A 23,797-nucleotide genomic window follows, 5' to 3' on the forward strand; every position below is an offset into this window, starting at 1 on the left:
ACCTCAGTTGAGCACCTGAGTAGCATGCAGGGTTATAAAAGGCAGTTTATAAGAGGACTATACATGAGTTTGCAAGCTTTGGTACAGCTGTGGTGAAGCTGAGGCAGTGGCAGCTTTTCAGAAGGTATCAGAAAGAATACAGAAATGGCTGAAATATTCTACCAACTCAACATTTCATAAGTATTTTGTAGCAATACTCTGTGGATGATACGAATCAAAATTCAGTGTTTAATTTTTTCTGTATGCTTAATCCCACTTTTCACATAGGGTTATTTATTAACACTCTGTAAACAAAGCATTGTATATTTATTTGTGTCGTTCAGATGAGAATCTTACTTTTTTTCCAAAATGGAAAGCCACCTATTGCTTTGTGTTCTGTTATTGATTCCTGCCTTTGCATCGTCAGACTTTTTGGTAACACATGTCAGAAACATTAAGGTAAGTAATCAACCATGTGTGCTGCTCCCATTCTTCATAGATTAACTCCCTGCCATTTATCATCATTTTCCAGGGAGCTCACACAGTGCTGCCACCAGGAGATTTCTGTTCTCTGTTATCAGGGAACACCACCTCAGACTTGGGTCTAGAACTTTAATCAGCCTCAGTTTTGAATCAGCTATGAAGAAGCTCTCCTATCTCTCTTTTTCAAAACATCACTTTCCTGCTCCTGTTTTCCCTGTCATTGCTATGTAATGGTAAAATGTTTTAGAGCTTTTACATTCAGATGTGTAAAAGATTCATTGCTGCAATTTAACTCATTATAGCACCTGAATGGCAATGATAGTGAAAGATGCCTCCAAAAAGAAGAAATGTAACAAGGATGTAACATGACATCCTGAGAAACATTTCCATGGTCCAAGTGACTTAGTAGGATTTTTCTCAAAAGATTTGTGTTAGCATAACGTGGAATATATCTTTGCCCCATGTTCTGTTTTTGACAGATCTCTGAGTAAGGCAGTGCTTCCTGATGATAGTCTGCATAATTATCTTCATTTAAGTTGCAGACCACTACTCAGTAAATGGCTTTCCTCCCTCTCAATAGTTAAATCCTATGAAAATTACAGAGGGCAGATCTCTTCAGGGGGTACTGTTGGCTAGTGGGTAGAACAGGGCAAAGCAATTTACAGTCACTTCCTTCTGGTGGGGTTATTGTCTTTGCCAAGACTCTTTCTTTGAAAGTCAGGATAATAATACATCAAACTTTTTGGAATCAGTTTGAGATTTATAGCTGCAAATTAGAAATGCCAAGGATTCTTATTTAGCTCATATTTATCCAGATATGTTTTTTTTTTCAACTCAATTTCTATACTGACCTTAATTCTCTGTATGCCTTGCAATGCTAGAGCCTTCCTAAATTGAAGATGACCAAGGCTCTGTGCTATGTTCCATCTGTACATGTAGAGCATTTCAGAAAAGATGGTTGATTCTCCCATTTTATGCTATATATATATATATATTTGCAGATGTCATTTTATTGAAATTGAAAAGATTGCTGTGTGTTGTGATGGTCTCAGTCCAAATCCCTGTACTAGCTCTTTTGAGCAGGTAGTTTGCCGGTGATGGGTGGTTAAAGATGGCTGGAAGTCTATCTGGTTTATCAGTGATGATCTTCAAGTTGTCAAGGCTACTTTTAAAGCTACAGTCAGATAAACTCAACTGGCAGAGCCAAGTCTGCCCAAAACTGAGCAAAAAAACCCCAACCCAAATCAAAGATGCCTAAGTACATTTGTACTTCTTGTTCCTATTCACATAACTATTAAGGGTGGAATATATATATATATTTTTTTTTTCTGAAAATAAAACCATTCAAAGCGTTCGAAGTATGGGTAGCAATGATGCAGCTTTCCTTCTCTGATCCTCTCCTGGCAGCAGCAAGACTCCTGCATAGGTCACAAGCAAGTTTCAGTTTGGCATAGCTTAGTTGAGCCATTCTTTCTTCTCTGTGATTTCCAATTAGCATCACTTGTGATGGTGGAATCTTTAATGTTCTTGTTGATTTGAAAAAAAATTAATGCCTTATTTTTCCTATGCAATACATAGAGGTTTACATAAATACATTGTACAGTCAGAGGTCACTTCAAATTAACTGTACTGTCTTGCTGAATCTCTTAGTCATGCTGCATTTTAATTTCCCAAGCTGTAAAATCAGGGCTTCTTTTACTAAGTACTGTAATGGGAGCTCTCTTTCCCAACCTTTTATTCTTGGGAGTGAGAGTTTCTTTTTTCCTCTACTTTTCAGTTTCAGTAGATATTTTGCAACTGTATTCTTTGCTGTTGCCACAACAACAGAGCATTAAACAAAAGAAGAATGTATCACTGTTATGTAACTAAAAGAAAAACTTTCCTATAGTTGGTGCTACTGACAAACCTGCGGAAATACTTGGAAACATTGTGAATGTAGCTTGTAACTGTAATTACACAAGTGGGGGAAATCTCATTTCCTTCAGAATTGTATAACATATTTTTAATGGAATGACATCACTTTCTGCCCACAGAGCTCAAAATGACATTAATATTAGCTAGATCTGTAGCTCTACATCTGAGTAAATCATTAAGAATGACAAAAATCACAAAATAGCAGAACCATCTAATCTGACCCCATGTCAGATCAGGCTCTGTTAAAGCAGGCAGCCCAGGATGATGTCCAGTTGGGCCTGAGTCTCTCTGCCCAAGATCTGCCCAAGTACAAAACCACCAATACTTTTCACTGAAAGATTTTCCTCTGTTTGCTTTTTCAGTGACAATGACAGTGTAGCACTAAAAATATTTACAGAATCAGAGCAGAACTCCTTCGAAACCACTGTAGAACCCATAATTTTGCCAAAGAATGTTCACAACAGCAATTCAGGAAAAATTAAATGCATGTGACGTATTAGTTTAGAAAGTAGCAGTCAGAATTGCAGAATTTGTAGCTAAGGAACACATTTTTATAGTCTTTAAGAAAAAGGTACAGAACAAGCAGACTTTTCAGATACTTTAATTTTTTTGTTTCTAAGGTGCATACCTTGGTTTGTGTTTTGTTTGTTTGTTTGTTTTTCTTTTTAAGAGGAAGTGACTGATTGTAATGACAGTATAGATACAGAAAAGGAAGGCTTTGTAAAGGAAGGGTTTGAAGTGGTGGGGTACTCAACACAGGCATTAAAAAAGCCCACATCAGTTTGTGAAGCAGGGGAGACATACATGCAGAAATCAGCTGTGTGGCAAGAGCAGTTTGAAGTATGAATTGCCAGACTTTTATAGAACTTGAGAAGCTTTCTCCAAACCCTGCGTTACCACTGACTTTATATAAAATCCTGGGAAAAACAAACAAACAAACAAAAAGGGGAAAAAAAAAAAAAAGCTCTTCTGTGTCTCTATTTCCAGCTTGTAGAACCCCTAAATGTGAAAATTAACGCAAGCCATAAATGTGCCCAATATACATATCTGATCTGATATCTCTGTGTCTTTACCTCTCTGTTCGGTGGAGTATGCAAACATGAAAAGAAAACTTGTACAAAATGTGACCCATGAGGCCCTTGGAGCCAGATGAGATAAGACATTTGCAACCAAGATTACGGGAATGCAGTTATGCAAGACACTATTTTAACATGAGTTTCCAAGTATGTTTCAACCCTGTACTCTCTTTCAGGTCATGAGAACACGTGGTATTTTTGTAGAGCTGATATTTGCACTCATTCTGAGAATGAGCACATGAGGAAAAAAAAAAAAAAAGTTCCAACAACTTTCTTTTTCCCCTCCATGCAGCCTTTCAGAGTATGATCCCTCTCCTCTCTGTGAGCCTGCTGAATTGCCATCTTCTGTGTTACTGTTAGAGTGAGGGGCTGGTGGGATGGAACAGGCTGAAAGAGCATAAAGATCAGTCTGCCTGATGATGGCTTCAAGCTGCGCCAGGGAAGGTTCAGGCTGGACGTTAGGAAATACTACTTCTCTGAAAGGGTGGTCAGGCACTGGAATGGGCTGCCCAGAGAGGTGGTAGAGTCACCGAGCCTGGTGGTGTTCAAAGAGCGTTTGGATGTTGTGTTGAGGGACATGGTTTAGCGAGAACTATTGGTGAAGGGCGAATGGTTGGACTGGATGATCCTGTGGGTCTTTTCCAACCTTAGCGATTCTATGATTCTATGATTCTATGGTTGGAGGGTGTTTGACTGCAACAAATATGCAAACCATTTTGTATGCTTTGATATAAAACCCATTTATCTCCCAAAGGAAAATTAGTTGGAAAAGACTGAATATGTACCAAAGGACCTGAAAACAGAAATTTCTAAGAAGTTGTCTAAATGCTGCTTTCCTACCTTAGTCATGATTTCTTTTTTTTTTTCCTTTTTTTTCTCTTTACAGAAGCGAAATTCTGATAATGACTTGGTGAGTAGTCTTCTCTTATATGAAGGCTTGGTTCTGATCAGGCTATGATCAAAGATTCTTAGTGACAAGAATATTCTGACAATGTTCACAGAAGATTTCTCTGAGTCCAGTCTGAGCAAATGGACATTCCTGGGTGTGTGGGACTTGAGAAGGAGCCCAGAGCTGCTTGGGTTAGGCAGCAGGACTAACAAGTCTGTTCTTTTCCAAGCTCACATGGGGAGTTCTGAACAGGGAAAAAGTGTGAACAAAGAATTTTTAACTTCATGTTATATTTTAATAAATAGCAGTGTCTCTAACACTGTTTTTATTTTATGTTGTAGTTATTTCTAAGGAGACTCTAAGGAGACTGTATCTCTGAGGCTGATCCCACTTGGCACCTGGATGCCACTTCAGCAATGCTTAACATACTTTGATTTTGGGGGGAGAACTTCTTAATCAACCCACCAGAGATCAAGCTTAGCACAAAAATCACAAGTTTCTTTCCACTGCTGATTATGTTGCAGTCAGATCTTATTATTGCAGAGCTGCCAAAAGAGGCACATGTGCTATTACCTATGTTTTCCTGCAGTCTCCAGTAATCTTACTCCTGAGCACACAAAGCAGATAAGTCACAGCCAACTCATTTCATTTCTTAAACAGGAATGAGCCTGACTTGTGAGGAAACTGAGGATAACAAAATGGAATTTGAAACCCATCTGGAACTGGTTAGATCTATTTTTATACAAGATGACTCCTTCCATCCCTGCTCTGGGAGTCAGCCACTCAGTTGATACCAGCAGTCACGAGTGCAGTGAGGCTGCAGCATACTCTTTGTGCTGACTAACCAAAACAAAAGTCTCAGTCGCAGTAGAGAGAAAAAGCAATTCTTACAGTGGCATCATCTTTGCCAAGGTGGTAATATTTTGTTAAAGGGGCTGTAGTTATGACTCATAGAAATAACTGTCAGCTTTGTAGACACCCAAGGAAACACCGTTATACCCAAGGTCTTATGATTAAGTCTTCATGTTTCGCTTTGGAACGATAGAATATCTTGCAGTAATTTCTTTCTATAAAATCATGGCTGATTAACACAGACATCAGTATAACAGCTAGGTCTGTTCTTTCATTTTTCAATGTACAGGTTGTCAATGGGATAGAAATCTATAGAATGAAAATTGATAGTAAAGTAACTTCCCGCTTTGCCCACAATGTCATCACCAGTCGAGCCGTCAATCGTGGAAATATACACAAAGAAGTCTTCTTCGATGTTGAGCTCCCTAAGACAGCCTTCATTACAAACTTCAGCATGTGTGTAATTTTTATAATATTGTTAGAGTAACCAAACCAAAAGCATTCAATTTTAATTTGCTGTTTGATAGATCTCTAAACACATCTCAAATAATTTTCTAGTACTATTAATTTCACATGCAAGATAGTTGGGGTAGGCAAACATTGGTACATCTACAGAAAAAGTGACTGATTTTCAGTTATTTCTCTTTGTTATCATGGACCTTAGGGAACTGGAGATCCTCTCCATGGATGCAGTCAAATTTACAGAAATATAACTTATTTTACTCTGCTGTTATCAAACCCCAAAGGTTCCTTTACTTAACTGGCATTCCATTACTGTAATTGGCATTACAACTTAATTTCTTACTTCATTTTGAAATAGTGTTCAAATGACAGATAGGAAATAGAGGAAATTGTTCCTTATGTTTGTATCTTTAGTTGCAATAATATGCCATTTTCACACCTTTATTATGTTTCAGCTTAAACGTGTTCATCTCAGCTAATCACAATATCCCTGTGTTATATTCAGTGAAAAGAAACAGATGCTTTTAGGGTACAATCACTCAAAGTTATGCTAGAACTTTTATTTTAGGATGAGATTCATCTCCTGTGAAAAATGCTTGCTTATTGGTGTGAGTAGTCTATGGATGAAATTTTCAGCTGTAGACACCTGCATTTGGACAGATGAATCTCATCCAGAGAGTCATCCTGCTGTGAGATGAGATGAGATGGGATAGATGAGATGAGATGGGATGGGATGAGATGAGACAAGATGAGACGATCAAGCTGCTAAAGTGCAGGTGTAAGTAGTGTTGCTATCAGCCTAGTTTTGATCTAATTAATTTTCAAGGAAAAAAATATTTCAGATTCTCTTCAATACTAAGCACAGAACTCTTCATTCCAGATAAAGCCCCTGGAAAGACTAGTTCATTTGTGCTTCATTGCTTGTGCTCAAATCTTGGCAATTACAGGTTCCTGAAAATGCTCTTGAGCAAACCAATTAATAAGCAGAGATTATATATTATACAATTATATAATATATGCCTAGAATAACTTTTCATGTATCAGTGCAAGCCAATCAGCTAAACAAGGCACTTTTTCACCCTCAGGACAATTGATGGCATCACTTATCCTGGAAATATAAAAGAAAAAGAAGCTGCCAAGCAGCAGTATGAGAAAGCTGTTTCAAGGGGACAGACTGCTGGTCTTGTCAAGTAAGAATAATATCTGGTGTGGCTTCCGTGCCATTAACCTATAGCAAATTGTGAGATTCATAATATCTTGCTCTGGCATATTTCTGAAGTTTGTTTTCTTATAGGATCAAAGAACAAATATCATTAATTTAGAGTTATTTTAGCATAAATTATAAAGAAGGAAATAGAATTTCTGGCAGGTAATATCTGCAGTTAAAAAAAAGAATGTTTCTGTATCTTTCACTTAATATGTATGGCCAGTTCCCAGATAAAGCTCCTAGGAGAACTTGAATAAACTCTATACTGTTTGACTATGACTTTAGCAACAGAGCAAAATTCCCATCTTTCTTTTACTCCTTTTTGAAAATTATACTACACCAACCAAATCCAAGCAAGAAATATTGTGAAAGAGGATAATCTTTTTCTTACCCACTTGAACATAGGGCTTCGGGAAGGAAAACAGAAAAATTCACTGTTTCAGTCAACATCGCAGCAGGCAGTAAAGTCACTTTTGAACTCACGTATGAAGAACTACTGAAGAGACACTTTGGAAAATATGAGATGTTCATCAAAGTAAAACCGAAGCAGCTTGTCAAAGATTTTGAGGTAGATGTCAAATTTAATACTGCAGCTTAAGAGACCATGAGATTCTGTACATATGTTGAAAGTGGAGGACCACGGTCATACCCACCGGCCTACAGCTGAACCAAAGGCCCTGATACTATTTCTAGAGAAACATGTGGGCAGTCCCCACCAATATGCTTTACTGCAGGTTTTGATTTGTAGGCTTCTGAGTTAGCTAAGCTACTAAGCCTCCAAAAGAAATGACATACAGAAAGCTGAAAAGCTATGAACATATTTTGGAGCAAAATAGCTTATATGAATGCCTTCATAGCATAAACTATGCCTTTCTTACATTACTATAAAAGTATGTCATGCTAAATTACAGTGATACATATATTGCATTCTAGAACACTGTGGCTCTTGTATGCTAAAACTTGTCTTTGATAGCTTCTATCTGCTTTGTTAAAACTCAGCTTTACCCGATAAAATGCTGTGTAAAAATCATTACAAAACTCAGTATCTGTATGTTTATAAAGCATTATTCCAAACATGCTAAGATAAAAGGCAAACTGAAATATACATCAAAGTTGGCCATGGCTCACAGCTGATGATTGGATTATATTTTTGAAGGACTTAGGTATTTATTTGACATTTGACAAAATTCCACTAACTAACCATTTCACTAACCATTTCTGTAGAGCTTTATTTGTTACTAATATGGTTTTTAAGCTCTATGTAGAAAAACATATGTTGGACTGCTGCTATTAATTACGAAAGTAAACTTGTTTTTCTTTTAAGAAAATCCCTCCTTCATATCTTTAATATCATTCAGATCCTCCTGTAAATGTCTAAGTTGATATATACTGTGGGATAGCCAATAAAAATAATTTTCAATTCATATTTCAGATTGAAGTAAATATCTTTGAGCCACAGGGTATCAGTGAGCTGGAAGCAGAAGGAACATTCATCACCAATGATCTGCAAAATGTCATAAAGAAATCTTTCTCACATAAGAAGGTACAGTAACACCTTCCATATCTTATTTACTATGGTTATGACTCTGAAATAGTATCAATGTAAAAGTGCTGTAGTCACTAGCAATGAAAGTGAGAGGCTAAAAGTAGGGTAAATAAAGACTTCTCTGTGCAAATTAACTCTGTATTCCAAGCCAGGAAGCTGAAGGCCATCATCATGCAGTTGGGAAGACAATTGCAGCTATTAGCACGGAAGTGCACTTTTGTCCCACAACAGTACTTGGAAGCTTGGATGCCAACTTGACTATTTCCTGTGGAAGAATAAAGTCAATAACAAGTAGTTTTCTCATGTATGAAAGTCATAGAAGTCCTAACACACAGACTGCTCAAAAGTCTTATCAGAAGTATCATTTGGAGTGGAGGGCTGGAAGAAAGATGGAACAAGGAAGATGAGGAAGAAAACATCTGAAGAGAGATCTAGGCAGCAAACCTGAGCTATTAATTATTTACACAAATGTAGGAATATACTAATATCTAACCATATAAAACAGGTCATCCTTATGTCTGTGAATCTAAATACACCAGCTTTACAAAATTACAAATTTACTTGCGTTCTGTAGAAAGTTTTCAGCTATTAAGATTCAGATCTAAAGAAGTTTCTTCTTTTCAGGGGCATATCTCTTTCAAGCCAACTCTTGATCAACAGCGAACCTGTGAAAATTGCTCACAGTCACTCCTGGATGGAGATTTTATTGTTAAGTACGATGTGAAGAGAACAACTCCAGATAATCTGCAGGTAATTTTGCAGATAAATAGCTGGCAATTTTGCACTGTTGAATGGGCTTATCTTTCACAGATAAATGTTAAGGAGTAGTGAAGGCCAATTGTTCCCTAAAGGGCAGGAGCTGACTATGACAGCACAGCTTCACCAGCCAAGAGTCCAGTCCCCAGAATACCTAAGCATGGCAGACTCAGAGATGGTATTCAAATTCAGCCAAGAGTCCAGGTCATCAGGCAAATTTGTAAGGATGAGGCAAGTTGTGGTGTGAAGTCAGACTACAGTGTGGGTTCCAAATCAGCCCATGGACAGATGAGAGCAGGCACAGTTGTGACGCTGCTAGAGACAGGTGTAAGTCAAGCAGGCTCAGGCTTGAACTTAAACAACACTCCTGGGCTCATAGATGGAGGTAAGGCTGGTAAGGATTTGTTAGTTTACTCACTGGCTACAGACTAAATCAAAGTACTTTGTTTTTGATCAATTTTATCTTTGTAATAAACAAAAGCTATTGGTTTGCTGACATCTTATGTCCTTTTTTTTAGATTGTCAATGGCTACTTTGTACACTTCTTTGCACCAACTAATCTTCCAAAGTTGCCCAAGAACGTTATTTTTATAATAGATATTAGTGGCTCAATGAGTGGAAGAGAAATAGAACAGGTAAGTTATTACATTACTTTAGAGTCTCAGTGGAAGATTCTCTGTCATGATGTAAAGGACATGATGACTTAGGGTGCCTTTGACATGGTCCCACACAACGTCCTTCTCTCTAAATAGGAAAAATACGGATTTGTCGGGTGGACTGTTCAATAAATGAGGAACTGGTTATGAGGTCATTAGTAGAGAGTGGTGATCAATAGTTAAATGTCCAGATAGAGATCAGTGATGAGTGATGTCCCTTGGAGGTCAGTACTGGGACTGGTGTACTCCTACATCTTCATCAATGACATTGACATGATCAAGTGCACTCTCAGCAGTTTGCAGATGACAACAAGCTGTGTGGTTCAGTCAGCATGCCTAGGGGATGAGAGGCCATCCAAAGAGGCCTAGACAGGCTCAAGCAGTAGGCCCAGGCAAACCTCATGAGGTTCAACAGATCCAAGTGCAAGGTCTCACACATGGGTTGTGGCAACCCAAACTACCAATACAAACTTGGGGATGTATGAATGGAACACAGCCCTACTGGAAAGGACTTGACTTGTGAATGGCAAGCAGAACATGAGCCAGACATCTATGTTGTACATTCTCTCTCCTCTCGGAAACAGCACTTTTCATAGTTGGGACTAGTCAATCTAATTTAATGATAAAAACTTTCTAACTTTGGTGCTGTGCTAAAAATATCCACACTTGCTAATGAACTTTTCCACAAACCTGTAGCTACATTACTTTCCAACATTTTAATTTTACCATGCCAACAATCTATGATGTAAGAATTGATTTTCAATTCAGCTAAAAATGTTTTACCAGATGTAATTGCAAATGGATAACTTCACCAGAGTTACTTTGAAATAGACACAGGAACTAGCAAGGATGGAACAAGCTGAGCATTATTTGCACAGTTCTCTGTGTAAAAGGAACAAAAGAAAAAAAGCACTGGAGAGATCAGATACGTAAAAGTTGCAAGCACCCATTTCTTTAAAGATGAACAATAAATTTAAATCTCTTACAGACAAGAGAAGCACTTCTAAAAATCTTAGATGATATTAAAGAAGATGACCACTTCAATTTCATACTGTTTGGTAGCGATGTACACATCTGGAAAGAAACATTAATCAAAGCCACTCCTGAAAATTTGGATGAAGCAAGAAAGTTTGTTCGGAGCATTGATACTGAAGGCAGTGAGTACTTGACTTGCCAATAAGTTGTTGAGTATGTCAATTCTCCAATTCAGTCGGTAACGCAATGCTACCACTTTAAAAATTACTAATGGGAAACTACAAATTGATGCAAAAGATGACATGTTTTTAACCTTATGTTTGCAAAGCTCAGTTATTTTTGTATCTAAACATCCTCTTGCTAGCAAACTCAAACTTTTCGCTGTCATATTGTAATCAGGTCTTATCAGATTTCCATGAATCATGGTCCATTATTTTGACTGTGTTTAAACAAAATTTCTATGTCTACCTTACAGTGACAAATTTATATGGTGGTATAATGAAAGGAATTGATATGCTGAATGCTGCACATGAAGGAAACCTTGTGCCCAAGAGAAGTGCTTCAATAATTATCATGTTAACAGATGGCCAACCAAATGTAGGTAAGTTTGTGTTGGGTGAAATAACACGGTGAATTAACTAACAAAAATCACTCAATTAAAATAGGCCATCATCTTTGACTTTTGCTTTTTTCTTTTTCATGATTGAAATGCTACTACACCAGCATCATGTGACCAAACAAGTCTTTGATAATGCCTCTTATGAAATCCAAACACCACTAACCACATTTCATTTTATCTGTTTATGAAGAAACTCAACCTTTTTCTGGTTTAATGTAGGCATATCAAATACTCAGGACATTCAGACACATGTGAAAAAAGCCATTGAAGGAAAATATACTTTATACAATCTTGGTTTTGGCTATGGTGTTGATTACAACTTCTTGGAGAAGATGGCACTGGAAAATAAAGGATTGGCCCGTCGGATTTATCCTGACTCTGATTCAGCTTTACAACTCCAGGTACAGTAATCACAACTTGAATAAGATGAAAGATGTGTTAATTCAGGTAAGTATGCAGACTTCTTTTACATTTTGAAGTAATCAAAAAGCAGAAAGTGCACTCTGGTACTGAGACAGCCGTGTATGCTGTGTAGGCTTGTGTTATCATTTCAGTCTCTTCGGGGAGTTGGTCTAGAAACTTACTTTATGAAATGGAAGGGTCTTGGTGTCCCTTTTGATGAATGTTGATGGAACTCATTATCCACAGCATGTTTTCTTGGGTATTTTCCCTATGTCTTAGTGAAAGTTGGTGTGTCCTTTCTCATTTGCCTTACTTGTAGATTTTTAGGCTTTGTATTCTGAGATTTTACTGAATATTTACATATTTCTTCTAAAATACATACTAAATTTTCACTGCTGAAATAGCACTCGTTACAGATCTATGTATGAACTAATGAAAAAATGATGCTTAAATATTTTTCTGTTTATCCTCCAGGGTTTTTATGATGAGGTGTCCAATCCTATGCTCCTGGATGTGGAATTAAACTACCCGGAAAATGAAATTGAGGATGTAACTAAAAACAGTTTCAAGCATTTCTATGATGGGTCTGAGATTGTGGTGGCTGGGCGCTTTAGAGACATCAACCAAAACAGTTTGACAGTAGATGTAAAAGGTGAAGGTGTAAGTATGGATTTCTTAGACTATTTCCTTGTTATGCAAAATATCCATGTTCAAAACATGGCAAAACTTAAAATAGTCACATGTATGTCCTCACCTCACTGACAGTATGTATTGCTGCATATCTGAGAAAGTAAGTGCACCAAAGGCATTGCTTTTACAAGTTCCTTAGGCAAGTTACTTGTCTAAGTCTGTTAGTTGTACCTGGGTCAATCCAGCGTGACTGAATAAGCTTTGCTAACTTATTTTGTTTCCTCTGCTGTTTAAATATCCTACCCAGTTCTTTCAGAAGCCAAACGTTCAGTGCTCATAGGCAGTAGTCTTCATATTAAACAAGTTGCTATATATTATAAGAATCATAATCAAGATGCTTTAAATTCTGAGTAGTCAAATTCTAGTTAACCAAATGTCATTTGAATTTGGAAAGTGTGTTATATCCCAAAGCATACGCTACTGAGCTTTACAGAAGCTTAAAAAATCCTGGGCAAGTTCTTTGTTGGACCATAATGTTTTTCAATTTACTAAGATTGTCAGATGCTAAGATTTTGATTTTGGAAAATTCTGGGAGTCCCTGGCTTATTTTCCTTACTCCTAACAGGCTAATGATGTCCTATCATTTACTACACAACAAGATAAGGAACAAACAGCAGAAGTTTTCCAAGAACAGGAATATATATTTGGAGATTTCATTGAAAGGCTTTGGGCTTATCTCACCATTGAACAGCTCCTGGAAAAACGGTAATTATACCAAGAATCACATGTTCAGTGAAACCTTTAAGCTGTGTGACTGTCCAGCCTCTAGGATGTAAAGCTGGAATTCAGATCAATTTCCTTGTTTTTGCACATCACCACACCAAGATACCAATAGGAAAGTATAAAGAACAGTAAGGAAAATTTCCACAACCTCAGCATTTGTCTTACAGTCAGCAAATTAAACAGTTTTAAATTAGCATTAATGGAAGGCACAGTTTTATCTTTTTAGCTGCAGAGAGATTACTTCACTTCTAAAAAAAAAAGTACTTAATTCAGAGTTCAACAGGTAATTTGGCAATCATTGATGCTAGTTGTCTCTCCCTGTATTCAGCATTGCAGCTACAGGAGAAGAAAAGGAGAATTTTACAGCTAAAGCCCTAGATCTATCACTAAAATACAAATTTGTGACACCACTGACGTCCATGGTGGTAACAAAGCCAGAAGGCAACGAAAATCAAGCAGCGATTGCCGATAAACCTACTGAAGGTACAGACATTTTCACAGTTTTATCAAAGTTGTTTTCATGTTCATCTAAAGAAAGACTTGTGTGAGCACAGTTTTAAACATGTATCAGAAAGAATTTTCTGTGCCTTGCATATGTATGGTTTACACAAAATTATTTTTCCTTCTAAAGCTCATTTCTATCAAACCGTCCTGCACTATTAGTTCATACAGGGACAATATTATAAATTCAAAATCAAAACATTTAAGATTAATTTATAAAATATTACATTGCAAGAAAGCAGCATTTTGAACCTCATAATTTAGCTATATTTAATTTTCTTCACATCACTTTTTCCTTAATTGTTCATACACTTCTTCTTAAAAGTAAATGTAGTAGCATCTTTCTATGTGAAAAGGGAATATTGCAGAAGAACTTCATGCAGAATATATCAGAGGTGATAATAACTGTAAAACATATATGTTGCAGAAAGAAAAAATAATTAGTATTGAAAGTGCACCATTTATTCTCATCTCCTTTAATACTTGGGCCAATTATTAACTGCTTGCTCAGTAAATCGTTGTACTTTCATGCAATTCCGCGTCTTTGTTTAACCTGTGTGAAATGGAATGACTTTATTCCTCTTTAGTAGGAGCCAAGTGAGACAAATGGTATCTTCTCAGTGCACCCCAAGGCCACTCTGTCAGCACATACGTGTTGTTTGAACCATTTTCATCTCTCCCTAATTCCACTGATCTGACAAGCCTCCTGTGAGGCTCTCCGGTCTCATCTCTTTACATCTATTATTTTTTTTTTCCTGAAACTTTAGCCTAGTGCCCCTAGTTTTGTCCTAGTTCCTAGTTCTGGTCTGTGTGCTGGCTTTTGCATGAAAAATATTCTTATCTCCTGAATTGGACATGATAACCGGGACTGATTTTAAGGTAATTTAACATAACAGAAATGCTTTCTGGTGATTAGTGAGAGTTTCTTTGAAGTGAAATAAACCCTGCAACCACTTAATTGCTAGGTGCCCTACAATATGAAATAATTCTACAGGCATTCTGCTGATAATATTTCTTGCATTATTTTTTCATAAATATCATAATGGAATCCTAATGTAAAAACGTTCAAGACATTATGCAGTATGATGACTTTGTAGTTTACAGATGGACACTATGAGATAAAAAACATATGAGCATCTAGCAGATGTGGCAGGCATTCAGAGGGACCTGAGTGACTCAGAGGTCCTTTTCTGAATCTCTTTCCAAGAAAATCTTCTACATGTATAGAAGTTATACTGGGTGATAATAGAAGAAATACTCAGAGCACTACCACAATGTAGAAAAAGAACATAACTTTTATACATACAGGAGTCTAGATTCATAACTGTTATAAAATACTGAAGATGTATAGTTGAATCTAACAATTCAACAGCCATTTTTTTTTTTGAATGTGTTTAATTGTACAACTGAAACTGTAATTTTATCTTTTTCTTCCTTTCACTTATCTACTCATGATAACAGCTCAAGGTATGTACATTTCTTATTAAATTCACCTATCATTTTTTAGCAATTAGAGATAGATTTCTGCATCACTTGATTTATTCCCCAAGAATTCTATAAAAATACTGCATCACAGATTAAGACTATTATAATTGGATTAAAAACTTCTGGGATTGAAAATTTTGTGAATACTCCTTTCAATGTCGACCCTCAGAATTGCAGTGTCTCACCATCATAAACTTCAGGCCCAGTACAACTGTGATGCTTTCCAGGGATAGCACACTTGGCTCTCAAGTATAAGTGAGTAGATAGACAAGTCTCCTCACAATGATGTCTTCAGTGTTTCTGTGAATGCTGCTTCTTCTGCACAAATACCCATCTACGAACACTGCTCTGTAGTTTTAGATGAAGAAGACAGCAAATATGTGGGAATGGGTGGATAAATCTTACTGACATTGCAGTATTAGAGTTTGGAACAAGACACAGAGGAATTCGAAAAGGAGCGGATTGCTCCAACCCCTTACAGATCCCTTACAGGACCTTTAGAGAAGTAGTAGTTTTGCTGTAAAGTGCACTGTGATTTCTGTCTGTTCATGACACTGTGTTGAATTAATTCACAGTTTGTTTTGTTGCACTAAAAAAACTAAATAAACTGTTGTGACTGTTTTCCTTTCTAGAAGTGTTTAGAAATGTATACATAGCTACAAGATTTTGGAGTTGGCTTTGGTGGTGGGAGGACAGTGGGAGAGATTTTCTTTTATTCCTTCTAGCCTATAAAATATTTTTGTTTCATCCACAGCTCGGGGTGCCCCAATAGTTGCACAGGGTAAGTTGTGAGCGACAGTTTCTAAATGAAGAAGCATCTATCAAGGGAAATGATTCAACCAACTGAAATTGCTGGAGAGATGGAAACTGCCTTGTCTGAGTTTACAACTGTATTTCAACAAATACTACCAGTTTTTCCTCACTGCTAAAACCACAAGGACTGAACAAAACCAGATCTGTTTTTTTTTTTCTTTTTTTTTTTTCCCCACTGAAATAGCTGTGAGGGAGTAAATGCCATTTCATCAAAACATTTTTTTCACAGATACAGAGGATGGAGTGTGCATCTCCTTGGGAATTATGTAAAGCAAGAGGGAGTGATGTCAGCATCTCTGGCTAAATTAGTCAGTTATTTATATGAAGAATTTATTGAAGAGATTGAGATACCTACTGATCTTTCAGATTGCTGGTTGGGCAGTACTGGAAATGGGAGAATCAGATTTAAAATTTTGCTCAGATTAGTTTCAATCTCTCTTAATGTTTCCCTCCCTCCCTTTACAATTTTCTCGACTTTTTTGGAAAGCCTCATGTTCACTCCACTGAAAATTAATCACAAGACCTCAGAAGTTTTAAATGGGTGGTGCTGTTGCATTTCTACCTAGACTTGTTGGTAGGCAATGTAATTCTTAAATCTGAGATATTTGCCTTCCTATGACTACATTACTAGGAATTTGTGTAAACACTGAAAGCAACTTAGATTACAATATAAAACTATCTCTATCCTAAAGCTTTACTTTATTCAAAAGGCACACACTGTCATTCCATTTAGTTTAAAAACTAGGATGACACTAGCAATTTACCCAACACTTTAACTTCCTGACGTTTTACATGGACTTTTTGCATATAGTGCATAAATATTCAATTTCGATGTTTTTCTAACAATTTTTTTCTGCACTCTGCAGCTTCACCAGCACACTATGTACATGCATCAAGCCCTACATGGTATACTAGTGGTAAGTTGGTTTTGGGTAGTTTTAATTGTTTCTGTTTAGAAGGAAAACATAAGTGGGCGTCTAAATAGAGTTCTTAGAGTTTTTAGATAATTTTTTTTAGATTTAGATAATTTAGATATTAATCCTCATTAATAATTTCATCCCCAAAGATAAGCACTCATAAGTGCCCATTCTGATTCACCAGTCCATGTACCAAATTTTGCAATGATCAAGGGTCACAGGATAAATGGCGCATACCTGGAAGGCTGTGGGGAAGAAGGTTATAGTTCATTTTTGAGATATGGTAGCAGCTTCCTTGGGACATCCCCACTCCCTCTGATGGATGGGCTGGACTAAGCTGGGCATATAGTTTGTGCAGGAGCCAGTTCCTGCTGGACCCAACTATCAGTGGATACACTACCATAGTTTTAAGTGTTCGTGTGGAACTTTGAACTTGTGCATCACTATACAAATACCTGTGATTTGCCTTTACAGTTGATGGAGATCCACACTTCATTATATCAGTGCCACAAAAAGAAGATGCCATTTGTTTCAATATCAATGAAAACCCAGGTGCTGTGTTAAGTTTGATAAATGACCCAGTTACAGGTGAGTTTATCACTTTAAAATGCACTAAATTAGAATGCTTATATCGAAAAACCTTATTTTTAAAGGCTACTTCTCTCTTTTTATACTGCATGAACTACTTTTTTTCTGCAAAGTTAACAGGAGCTCCTATCACTGTGATAGGATACTGCTACCATGACTGTTTTCACTTCCTGGAATAAAATGAACTTTTAGTTGTTTCAAAACTCTGTTTGGAGTTGAGAGACGTTATTTGTCTCGGTAAGTAGAGGCAATAAAATAATTCTTAGTTTGCCATTTCATGGAGTACCTGGAAAAGAGATGGGCTATCTGTGCCTCTCACAGAACTTTCGTGGTCCAGGAAATACTGAACATTTACCAATAAGGGTGATGGTTGTCACTGCAGATATCTACAGAACAGCTTCTGTGGCTTTATTCCCTTACTGTACTTTTGCACAAACATGCTTAAGTAATTCTGAGCTATTTTTCAATTTGGATTTGTTTGGTTGAGCTGTAGCTAAAACTACTGCAACACTCCTTGACCTCAGTTGATTATCTATAAAACAATATTTGATGTTTCCTTTTGATATTAGGCATCACAGTAAATGGAGAACTCATTGGTGACAAGAAAGTAGATAATGATGCAAAGATCCAAAACACATATTTTGGAAAACTTGGCATTGCAAACAAGCACCTGGATATAAAAGTGACAGTAACTCCTGAGAAGATCACCATTCAGAATGAGACTGGAAAGACAACTTTCACCTGGCTTGACTCGGTCACATTGAAACAAGAAGGGTAATGTTTGCAGAAAAAATGTATCAGATTCCTGAGTTATTTTTTACACTTTTTTGGAGGGGTTTATCAAAAATATGCTCTTAAATTCTGTTGCCTAACTATGCAAAAAAACTCACCCTGATCCAAATTGTGCTGAATTCTGCTTCTCTACTTCATTATGTAACTGAGAAATGATTGTATTCATAACTTTCTCTGCTTGGAATAGATAAGTGAAGAATTTGCCCTGATTTTCCATTAGTATGACCAAGGTGAAACCACATTTTATATTGTGCTTAATACAGTAGTGGCTTCAGTAAACACTGAAGGAATAATTTTCGTCATGGTATCAAGCGCAGGCATAATAATGTTTTGCAACAGATTTCCATTTCAAGAAATGGAAATTGTGATATTCATAGGATAGATACATTTTGTGCTGTCAGCAGGGACATATCTCATGAGATTTATCTGTTACAGAATCATTTTCACCTGTGCAAAAGAAAGCTTAAAAAAGAACAGCAATACCTCCTCCTCCTTTTCATTTTCATTGTGTTGCTCAAAGCATGACACTGAAACAGAAAGAGCACTACAGCAATACTGTGATTCACACAAGATACTTATTTTTTTTTTTAATGGCAGCTAATTTAATGATACAGTTATCACAATGAGAAGCAAATTTTCTTTATCCTGGCGCTAACTTAAGCATTTCAGGAATTGTCTTTTCTGTAGAACAGAGGAAAAAGATCTCAGGTAGCATCCAGGCAAGGAAGTGATGGCATTATCAATACCATCTTTTTACTGAGCATGAGGTACTACATTAAATCTCACTAGCCTATCTGTGATTAATTGTGCAGTTATAGGAACAGTTCTGATAGAAACACCTTTCTGTAGAAGGCTTTTACAGATGTAATTTAGTCTGAGTCTTGAACTGTCCATGAACACACACAGATTCACATAGACAAAAAAAATACCTTCATTTTAAAACACACCAAGTAATTAATTTATGAAGCCATGCTCGTTTGTTGGGCATGTTTTGCTTGTCAGTTTTCCTGTGATTGCTGCTAACTCTGGGAAGTTCAATGCCCTAAGTCTTTTTTTTCTTTTTTCTTTTTTTTTTCTTCTCAGTTTAACTTTGATAATTAACAAGAAAAAAAGTCTGATGCTCTCAATGAGCAGCAGTGCATCTTTTGTTATAGTTTTGCACCAAGTATGGAAGAAACATCCTCTCCACAAGGATTTCTTAGGACTGTATACATTGGAAAGTCATAAACTGTCTGCACAGACGCAGGGATTATTAGGTATGAATTCATTTAACATTGTGAACGTGCTTTCTTTCCTTGAGGCTGCATGATTTGCAGACACCACCTTATACTTGGCCTTTCTGAACTGAGAAAGGGGAGAAAATTGAGGCTATGTTGACTGACCATATTAAGATTTCTGAAAAAATATTCTGAGCTCAGGCATTAAGTATGATCTTTTCTTAAATTCCTCTGCTTCTGCTGAAAAAACTAACATCTGTTGTTCTCACTGATGTCTTCAAGACTCTACCTTGCTATGTCCACCCACAGATTTTGTAATAATTATTTAATATTTAATCCTCCAGTCTCTTGGATGTTTTGTTTTCTTCCTCCAGCTTATCACCTTTATAAATATAAGCACTCTGAGAAAGCACTCTGTTTGCTGATCAGTCAAAATTTGCCAAACCACAGTTAATGCATCCCTTGTAAGAAAATAAGCTGTTAAGGTATATCTTGATTGGCTATCATATATGAAAATCAGAGAATGCCTTGTATTGCCTAGGATTTTCTTCATGTTGGATAACATTACTGTACAAGAAGGTAAAGTTGGTAATTGAGGGATGAAACTTGCGACTTCATTGAATTCTGTTTTCTGCGGTGTAGTGGGATTTGTGATGTGCATTCTTTGCTGAAAAATATGTTATGCTTTCACACTTAGCAGCCACTTTCCTTGCATTCTAATTTTCTCCTACAAAATCGGGTAAGGGCAGCAAATCTGCATTTTGGGTCAGTGAGTTTACTTATTGTAGTAAATAATGAACTGCTGTGAACTCAGTTCTCTCAGTCTTGGTATGCACTTTGAGGTCTGAGGAGAGTGAACCAAGATATCCATGGAAGAATGTGTTAGGTCTATCACTCTATGGAAATGGTGTAACAAAACAGAAAGAGAACAGAATAAGGATGGAATGTTAGTGCACTTTTCTGTTCCTTAGAGTAAAGGACTTTGCCAGACACAGAGGTTATTCTGCTGTGGTATCAATTGCAAGTAGAAAAACTAGACAAGAAAAGTTCACCTGATATGTAGGTGAAGTCTGCTACTGTTCACTGACTTGCACATCCCATCTCTATTTTCACCATCTTTGAATTTGTCACTGTACTTCACTTAGTAAGCTAAATCTGTGCTTATTGCAGCACCCAAGGCACCAACAGCATCCTACATCAGCCCAGACATAGTGAGAGTCCAAAAGATAATCTTGTTACGAACAGGAAAATTCCTTAGATATCAGGTTTGTTCTAAGCCCAGTCTCATCAAGTGATTTCAGAGATCAACAAACGTATTATTTGATTAAAAGAAAACTGAAGATTTGTACAGTAGTATATTATAAATACAACTGAATAGACAGGACACAAAGTGAGGTTACCTTAAAGGCTATCTAGAAAAGACCAATTTTACCTTACACTCAGAAGGTGGAACTTACATCCAGATGATACGCGGAGAATTCCAGTTTCTAAAAAGTAAATGAGATTGTAGTCATACATTCAACTCTGCACAAAACTTGGTGTTTGCTTGTGCATTCAGAACCCTGAGGGAACTTGGTAAACAGCATGGCAGTTTTGTTTGTTTTGTTTCTGCTTCAGTATCTGCAGCATACTTGAAATGTTAATTTTGGCTTCTATTTTTAGGACAGTTTTTCCACCCCATTGACTTTACCATACTTGAAATTCATTCTGGGTCTGATCCCAAGAAACCAGATGCCACAATGATATTTAAAAACAAGGAACTGATAGTAACGAGGTAAAAAAAAATAAATCAAATCCTTAGAAAAGACTTAGAAAAGATTGCTTTGTTAATGTGTATTTTCTGCTTTGGTACTTCTGTGCCTGTATTTTGCCTTGCAGGGGCTGGCAAAAGGACTACAGAAGAGATCCTGAGCACGGCATTGATATTCCTTGCTGGTTTGTTCATAACAACGGAGCCGGGCTAATAGATGGTGTTCATACAGACTACATTGTTTCCAGTCTGTTTTAAACAACAACGCCTTCCAAAGTCATGGATACACAGAGTATTTTTTTTCTGAAATAATAGTACTTTTCAGTGCTGAAGAAGTGTTAAAAATACATAATCTTGCCTTGTATGCCAGTGCCAAGATGGAACAGATTCAGATCTTGAGAGTGACAGCAGTTCTGCTTGTATGCAGATCTGATACCCCCAATCCCCTAACATATGTTTATTTTACTGTATTAACTTACTGTTTTAAAATTATAACCTAGAATTTTACAAAATTATAAGAAAAATATTCTTCCAATTTTTAATTAATAGCTGATTGTCAGGAGCAATTTAAATAAAAGCATCAACATTCAATGGCTTGTTCCGTTATTCCAATGTCTGTCAGTGTTTTAATGCCTGCTTCCCAAAGCCCAGGATGTCAAATGTATTTTGGAATAGAACAGGAGAGAGCAACTGACAGACCAGAACATATTTCAGGCTAACTCAGTAACTTACAATCATCTGATGTAGCACTGAGGGCTGGGGTAGTGCCATGACTTGAGATGGCTTTTAGTGGTGTGGTTTGAACCCAGGACAGTGGTTTCTATGGGAGGTAATAAGCTATTGAAAATTGCAGAAGACAGGAGGAGAAAGAGGAGGGAGGGAGAAAGATCAGAACATTGAAACTAGTAAGTCAAAATTCATATTATTCTGAATTTATCTTCTAAAATAACGTATTAGATGGAGTAAAATAAAATACATAAAAGAGCAATGATCCATTTTGGATCCTGTAATAGGAGCTGTGGGACTATCCATCCAGATCAGTCTCACACTCACTTGTTCTATTCCAAAAGCAAAAATATAGCAGTGGACAACAGATGTTGACCTACCTTGGTTAAATTTATGTGCAAGGCAGCATTGGATGCAATTTCAGCCAGAGTGTTTTTGTTTAATTTATGGGGCTGAGGCAAATCACTGGAGGTAGCTGGAATCTTGTCACATGTGACTGACAAAGCTGGAAGTTGACACAGTCTCCACTCTGCTTTTGTATAGTCTGAGAGCTCCAGAAGCTCTTGGTTAGATGAAACGAGCAATAAGGATTGAGAGAAGCAGCAGACATGCTTACAGTTAGGTAAAGTTTTACCCTCAACCGGTGTCAATTAAAGAGAAGTAGGTGAGACATACTGTATATTCTGCATCAGAACTAGAAATTACAGAGTGCTGAATATTTATTACTGACCGTGTCTGCTTTCAGCTTGAATAGCATCACACAATCATTATGGCTAGAAAAGACCTCTAATGTGATCAAGTCCAACCGTCCACATACCACCAATAGGTTGCTCCAAAAATAATGACTGCTATTTATTTCCATGGAAACTACAACAGATAAAAAGAACACAAAAGCATCATTGAATAGAGCAAGCAAATTTTCAGCTACAAAACACTATTTTTCAACAAAGTCTGTCCCTTTTGCCACTGCTGATACGTGTCACCCACAGCCTCACTGTGCTAATATCCACTGTTTGATCTCCATAAATGTTCAGCCGGTGATGATGAATGTCAACGGATGCCACTTTTTCTGCGTGGAGGAATTCAGCTCCACACCTTTTCTCCATACTCACTTCCATGTCAGATGCCATTTTCTCAGGCTGCCCTTCTGCTGCCATCCGTTGCACAGCAACAAAATGTAATGGCATACTGCCCATCCCACCCACATCAACCTCCGGTGTCCGGGACCAATGTAATAAAGTAAGAGGCGTTACTTTCAAAGCAGCATGGTCATGGAAGTATGTATCCACTTCAGTCACTGCAGCAACAAATAACACCCATCAATAGCAGCAGTCCGCTTATGTCTTTCAGTATTACACATTGCTACAAACTTATGATCAGAAAAGCAGCACGGACAGTTTTCATTAGTAATAATATACTTACCCATGCGTGTATCTAATTGAAAACTGCAGCAAGCTGCTCCCAGAAGGGGGGATCTGAAGTGGTATGATGAGTAAACTCATCAAAGGAGCTCAGTGTCACAGAGCCTGGAGTCTGCCAGGCAACCTTGACAAGGAGATCTAGAGAACAGTTCTTTCAGGGGAACCTCTCAGCAGGAGAGGCTCCAGCCTGCGTAAAACCCAAGTCGTTTTTAGGACCTTGTTTTCAGGTGTCCTCGTTTCTTTTCTCATAAAGATGCCATCATCCATCGTGTTGCCATTGATGATTTCAATTTTGAGCATTGCTACAGAGCTGTCTCCAACAAACCGTAATAGCAAGGCTTGCTTTTCCCCTTAAAAC

The 23,797-nt window shown here is 37.2% G+C and overlaps 2 protein-coding genes across 5 annotated transcripts in view; one reads left to right on the forward strand and one right to left on the reverse strand.

Moving 5' to 3' along the window:
* The window catches only part of NEK4 (NIMA related kinase 4), a 39,038-nt gene extending 17,886 nt beyond the window's left edge, over positions 1-21,152 (reverse strand). The window contains exon 1 of the mRNA XM_046900196.1: positions 21,000-21,152. The gene's annotated coding sequence lies outside the window, so the exon portion shown is untranslated. The remainder of the gene's footprint in view (positions 1-20,999) is intronic.
* Positions 335-21,893, forward strand: ITIH3 (inter-alpha-trypsin inhibitor heavy chain 3). 4 transcript variants are annotated; one of them, XM_414253.8, is made up of 22 exons: positions 335-438; positions 4,339-4,362; positions 5,483-5,649; positions 6,741-6,845; positions 7,268-7,430; positions 8,295-8,405; positions 9,033-9,158; positions 9,683-9,799; positions 10,809-10,977; positions 11,271-11,396; positions 11,634-11,815; positions 12,291-12,476; positions 13,072-13,211; positions 13,558-13,712; positions 15,192-15,197; positions 15,970-15,996; positions 16,895-16,945; positions 17,420-17,533; positions 18,103-18,307; positions 19,409-19,581; positions 21,205-21,316; positions 21,421-21,893. In XM_414253.8, the coding sequence occupies exons 1-22, from the start codon at positions 349-351 to the stop codon at positions 21,548-21,550; spliced, it is 2,679 nt and encodes an 892-aa protein (XP_414253.5). In that variant the 5' UTR covers positions 335-348; the 3' UTR covers positions 21,551-21,893. The 4 variants fall into 4 exon arrangements, 3 of the variants coding, with proteins under 3 accessions (XP_414253.5, XP_025010462.2, XP_025010461.2); XR_005839280.2 differs by lacking the exon at positions 19,409-19,581 and having other exon boundaries at positions 21,421-21,458; XM_025154694.3 differs by lacking the exon at positions 5,483-5,649.
* The last annotated feature ends 1,904 nt before the right edge of the window (positions 21,894-23,797 follow it).

This window comes from Gallus gallus, chromosome 12, assembly GCF_016699485.2.
Source record: "Gallus gallus isolate bGalGal1 chromosome 12, bGalGal1.mat.broiler.GRCg7b, whole genome shotgun sequence".
Classification (NCBI taxonomy): Eukaryota; Metazoa; Chordata; class Aves; order Galliformes; family Phasianidae; genus Gallus; species Gallus gallus.